This window comes from Pseudochaenichthys georgianus, unplaced genomic scaffold (genome assembly GCF_902827115.2).
Source record: "Pseudochaenichthys georgianus unplaced genomic scaffold, fPseGeo1.2 scaffold_431_arrow_ctg1, whole genome shotgun sequence".
In the NCBI taxonomy this organism is placed as follows: domain Eukaryota; kingdom Metazoa; phylum Chordata; class Actinopteri; order Perciformes; family Channichthyidae; genus Pseudochaenichthys; species Pseudochaenichthys georgianus.
In genome coordinates, this window is record NW_027262996.1 from 2,711 (window position 1) to 8,755 (window position 6,045).

The window sequence follows — 6,045 nt, forward strand, 5'->3', positions numbered from 1 at the left end:
ATAGCAGCTATGGAATAACAAATGGCATCCAAGTTATAAAACCATCTTCTCTAACAGTTACCAAACAACGATATCGTAAAACGTATCTTTTTAAAGTTGTACATACACAGAAGCTTAAAAAGATCCTGTAAGACAAAAGGCACATGTTAAACAGCCAGTGATTTCTCCTTACACAACTCTGAGTGATCACACAATTTCCAACTCTTCCACTTAGTAAAAGCTCATATGGCTCTTTATAAAAGCAGCTCCAACTTTAAAAAAGCTGCCAAGACAACAATTGTGGCAGTGCTTGAAATCTTAGAACGAGTAAGCAAGCCAGCTTAAGAAAAAACAGTGAAAAAATGTTAGAGAAAACATTTGAAAAGTGATTTAGTCATTGAAATATAACATGCGCAAAGTAAGCCAGCCAGCTTAAGAAATTAAAATAAAGAAAAATATTAGTCTTGCAACTTAGAGAACTTGGTTTCAAGTTTCTGTAATATTTTTTATCAGCTTAGGATAAGAGCTTGGTTTTCAAACTCCTGACCCGCTGTGAGCAACTGGTGGAAAGACCCATGATGATGTGCTGAACAGTCTCGAAAGTGTACTTGTGTTCTTTCGGAAACTCAATGTTCAGGGCATAGAGTAGACCAAAAAGGTATGCAAATGCAGTTGGGATGTCTGGTAGATCCGAGAGTACAATAGTCTCTTCCAAAACAACCGCAATCCTGTTGACCATTTGAGACGGGGTAGGTCCACCATCGTCTACGAGAACAGTGAGGACTCCCATCTTGACACCAGCAGTCTGCTTTTCTTCCGGATCAGTGTCCTGCATGTAGAAAGCATATAAGCAATTATTATTTACCAAATAAGGATAATATATAACTGCAAATAAAACACTAGTTTGATTACTCAGCAATGACAATAATTACTGTGAAAATGTTAACCGTTCTGTTCTACAACTAGTTCACTAGTAGTTCTGTAGCAGGTCTAGTATTTATCCTAAGAATCGGGCTTCATCTTCAAAACAGTTTTATCTATGATTATAGGAAAACTGAATAACTGCACATGACATTAAATGTAGACTTATGATTAATGGACAACCATAGTGTACACACCAGGCATTTCAGGAAAAGCTTCTGTCCACTGTCACGGACAAATAAGGGCAGACCTTCCAGACACATTCTCATCCGTTGCTGTGCAATGTCAGATGTCTGTAAATCAGAAAAAAAGAGCATTAGGATTTATGGTTAAAATTAGTGATTAAAGGGTAATTTCAGACTCTCAGAAGTCAGGATCCATTTGTGATATATTTAAAACGGCAAGTCTTCTCTGAACAAAAGAACTTTGCAATAGCTGTTTGAACCTGATGGAAGAGAGATTGAATTATTAATTATTAAACAGGACTTTGGTAAACGTTGTTGATGAGATGAGGTAAAAGTGAAGTAAGTACCAAAATATGATGCTTTTACAGGATAGGACACCCCTTTTAGATATAAATGGATTTGAACCTTTTTTAATAACTTTCACATCTATTCTTGAGTTACGAGAAGTGCATTTTTGAGGCAACAGAAAACCTCACATTTGACATTCAAAATCAAAGATTTTTCTAGTAATTTGTCTATTGAAATGTTCTAATTATGTGATTTTGGGTTATAAAAAGGTGTAAACTGTAGTCATCCAGATTAAAACAAATAAATGCTTTAAATAATTCATTTTGTTTCTAATGCACCCACATAAAATATATGTCTTCAAATAGAATTACTGAAATGATTCAACTTTTCCACAATATTCTAATTTATTGAGATGTACCCGTTTGTTCTCTTTAAGAATATTGTAAATGATCATTACGACATTAAAGACAAAAGCTACCTGTTCATCAAGAGAATCCAAGAGGTTTTCCATCCCTTGTCCGAAGGCTCCTTTCCTGACTCTATACAGTTTTATCAGTCGAGGACAGTACTCATCCATGGCTGCTGTAAATGTCCCAAATAGGTCCTTGGTGGTGATTCGAAGGAACTCATAGCAAATCTGTGGTACACAAAAGCAGCACAAAGACAACAGCATTAATACAATGAATGACCGTTTTTAGTCCTTTCAGAATTACTGTCGAAGCCATTTATATTGATGTTGGAATTTAAGTTTATTTTGTTTGGATTAAGGGTAATGTACTATTTTGAACACTTGGTAGCAGTAATTATATACACAGGGGTGTATGTATATATATATATATATACAACTCACCTGTGAATAATGGAAATGGCCACTACAATTAGTTTATATTGTTAATCACTGTATCTTAAAAAGAAAACGTAACCCATTTAGAATTCACATTAATCTAATGTGTAATTTGAAAAGTGTTGCCAAAAAGACCTTGAACATTTGTTTTTGTCATAATACTACTGTCAACTATCACTTACACATCAGCACTCTGAATAATTCACTGGATGACACTAAATCAGACAATTGATTTTCAAAGGAAATCTGTCTTACCTGTTCTTGAAGAAAGAGAGCAGGCCATCTCTCCTGGATCTCCATCACCATCGCTTGCACCTCAACAACTTCCTTTCTCCTTAGGGAGAATGTGAGGTCCATCTTGCTTCGTATGAGGTCCACGTCTTTGCTTCTCTTCTTCATTTTAGTCACCAGTATACCTCTGTGCTCCTCAAGTGAATCATCGTTGTAATTGTCTGGATGATCAGGCACATGATTCACTTCACCTCTTTTGGCTTTGGTCAAAGTAAATCCACCATCAGCATCCCCTTCCCCTTTTACGGTTCACGCTGACCTCATTACATCCCGCCTGCCGCAGCTTAGAGCGGTAGTTACCAAGTTTGTACTTGATGCTCGTTGTCCACCCTTGATGTCCTGTTCCACTACCGGGCTCTTTAAGGCAAGGATATTCTCTGACAAGCTCAGAAGAAACTGTCTCTATCTGATATTTATCAGGGTATGCTTTCAAAGCAAACATTGCTTGTGCAAGCTTGTCTAAAATGTCCATTTTCAAGTCTCTTGCTACACTAAGAGCTTTTCCTGTTTTTTGAAATGTCTCGTTGCCCTGACGGAGCTTTAACTCTACGTCATATGCAAAAGACGGGATGGGAAATGGAGAAAGCCATTCCGAGACGCTCCGCATAGCGGTCAAAATAATTGAAGATGAGCTGTGCGAAGAGGCTGAGGAACTGAGACTTGCTGTATCGAGCGAATAGATGGAGGATGCTTGCGATATCGTTGGTAATTCATCTTCATGCCAACAGATATGCAGGACGGCTCTTTCGGCAGGCAATTCTGCAATGTTCATTAAGTTGCAAAGTCCATTGTCAAAATGTGGATCTTCATACTGTATGGAGAAATCACCTTTGAGTCCAAGTTTTTCCCGTAGTTGAGTTTGCAGATCCTCGACAGATTCAGGGACCTCTGTCAGCTGAACTTTCTGGATTAGTCTTAGATTTATGATGACACGCAGCAATAAAGCCTGTGAAGACAAAAAAAGAAACCCCAAGTTGTGAATGGGCTGGCAACTCAGCTACCATGATAAACAGAGCGCTACCACACACACACACACACATTCTTCCAAAAACAATGTCGTCCAATATAGACAATGATTATCCACATCCATATTACATACCATCACTTTCAATGTAGCAGCGACGACCTCGGGGTCACCATCAACTTTCCTCCTACTGGGTATACAGTCAGTGGATGGTAATCATTCAAATCCTCTGGATCCAGGATCTCTGCATCACTGTAGTCGCTCTCAATCACTTCGTAAGACCTGTAGTGTTCCATGTACCAAGAGGAGAGCTTCTTAGTTGCAAAGGACACCTTCTCAAAGGTGACCACAATGTACTGTATTTTGTAGAAATCTGGCAGACCACTGCATTGCCCAGCAGAAACAATCATTCCTGCTACATATTGGGTCCCATACAGATGAATATCTTTGGCAAGGGACACAGTGTCTTGTTGTGGATACTTTTTTTTAATCTCCACCCTTAGTTTTTCGTCCAATGAGGATATTTTCACCTTGTCAACACTGCCAATGTACAGTTTTGGTTTGAACAGGTTTTTGCCATCATGTGTTGATGTTTAGAAGAGAGTGTAAGAAGCACATTTTTGAAGTTGAAAACATCATGCACCACTTTCTTGAAGAAGCTATGCTTGGCCTCAAATCGCATTGTCCACAAGTCCACTAAAGGTCCAAAGCAACGTATGAGGTGAACATAATGCTCAATAAAGTGATGTTTTGGCAGAAACTTAAAGTCAGGAAATGTATCCAGTAGCAGCTTCCGATGGTCAGATATTTTACTCTCAAGGTAACACAGTATTTCCTCTGATATTGTGTTAGTGACAATGATTTCCACAATCTCTTTAAGGTCCATCAATATTTCCCATGAGGGCTCCTGTTCTGGAATACGGCTCCCAATGAGAAGTGGTAGTAATCTTAATAGACTCCAGTTTTCATGTCCATTGCCACTGATTCTTCGACTTCCAAAGCTTGCTTTTGTAATTTGGTGTGGCTTGTTGACTTTATCAGAATATTTATATAGAAACGCTTTGATGTGGCTATTCAGTCCATCGAATGTAATGAATCCTTTTTTAATCAAGTCTTTGAGACACAAACATAACTCTACTGGGATAACACCTTCAAAAAAGTCATGTAAAATGTCAGGCAGAAACCCAGTAACTGGATGGAAATGGGTCAAATGGTTACTTAGCACACATGCTTGTTTAACACCATTCACACTTGTATCACTATATTTAAGCTCTTCCACAAAGGAGTTATGCTGTTCTACTGTTCTTAATTGACAATCCCTTGCCTCAGTAGTGGCTATTTTTTTCCGGTTAAGACAACAAAATCTGCAGAAATATTCAACATTAAAACACTCATGAAAGCCTGCTAGGCTGTGGGCCCCGAGATTATCTGCACAGACACAAAACACTGTTCCCTTTACAAACTTATCAAGAACCTCGACATACACCCCATTCCTCTCTAAAGACTGTATATCTTTTATCAGCGGATAAAGAAATGCATCATAACCAAATAGTTTAACATCCACACTTTTTCCAAGAAGAGCCAGTTGAATCAAGGGTAGAGTGGAGCGGAACTTTGCTGGTAAATTGAGCACAACCCAGTAGACGGCGGTGATCTTATGAATTTTTCTCGATGTCCCCAAAGGATTACATACCTCAAAATCATCAATATACAATCCAATAGAAAAACGTGCCTCTTCTACCCCCAAAAGTTTGTTTACTTTGAAAAAGTGGCCGTCTTGAAAGGACCTATATTGACCAGGTTTATTTTCGTTATTAAACACTAACTTCGCTGAAAAATCTGAATCCCTCAATAGGTTTTCTAAAACTTGAATGAGAGACACAAACAAAAGTATTTGTATGGGTCCTCTTGTAGGTAAATTCAGTTTGCTCAATTACACTGAAGTGCTCCTTAAAATAGAGATTCCTCCTGTAATCAGTAGAGAGTGTACCTTTTGCTTCAGTGGTTAGAATTAGTGGATTTGATTTGAATATTGCATTGTTAATGTCTTGAACAACACAATCGTCTACTTCAATACTATGTTTAGTTAAAACCTCTTTGATAGTTTGAAAGGACTGATATTTAGAGAAGTGCAGAATATCATTAAGTTCGTCAACAATTTTCTGTAATGCACTTTTAGAAACATGCAATACACTTTGCATGCACAGAAAAAGCGATGCAATTTTATGTTCAAGAGTCTCCGTTTCTATATACTCTTCTGTGCCATTCTCACTTGAACCTTGACTTGCACAGCTGTGTGATGCCTCAACTTCAACATTTAATGGCTGGTCATTTTCAGAATGCAGTTTTAAACACGTCCTTATTTTGTCTGTGTTCCTGTGCTTTCTGCAACGATGTGAACTAAAGGTTTTACATTTGTTAGTTTGAAATCCACAGCTGAGGAAGGGGCACTTCACAGTCTGTTGTTTTTTTAAATGATTTCCAAGATGAGTGAAAAACGTCTTTTGAGTACACTTTTCTCTGAAGTCACATAGCTCACAGAAAAAGGTGCAGGTGTCTTGCCTTGATGCAGT

At 38.1% G+C, this 6,045-nt stretch overlaps 1 protein-coding gene across 1 annotated transcript; it reads right to left on the reverse strand.

Annotated features, from left to right (window-relative positions):
- Positions 1-526: 526 nt before the first annotated feature.
- On the reverse strand, positions 527-2,616 carry LOC117442450 (uncharacterized; the record flags this gene model as incomplete). The annotated part of the gene is made up of 4 exons (XM_034078455.1): positions 2,473-2,616; positions 1,852-2,010; positions 1,098-1,193; positions 527-808 (listed from the first exon to the last, which is right to left on the reverse strand). Coding segments are annotated over exons 1-4 (681 nt in total), but the record flags the coding sequence as incomplete, so codon positions are not given.
- Positions 2,617-6,045: the final 3,429 nt, after the last annotated feature.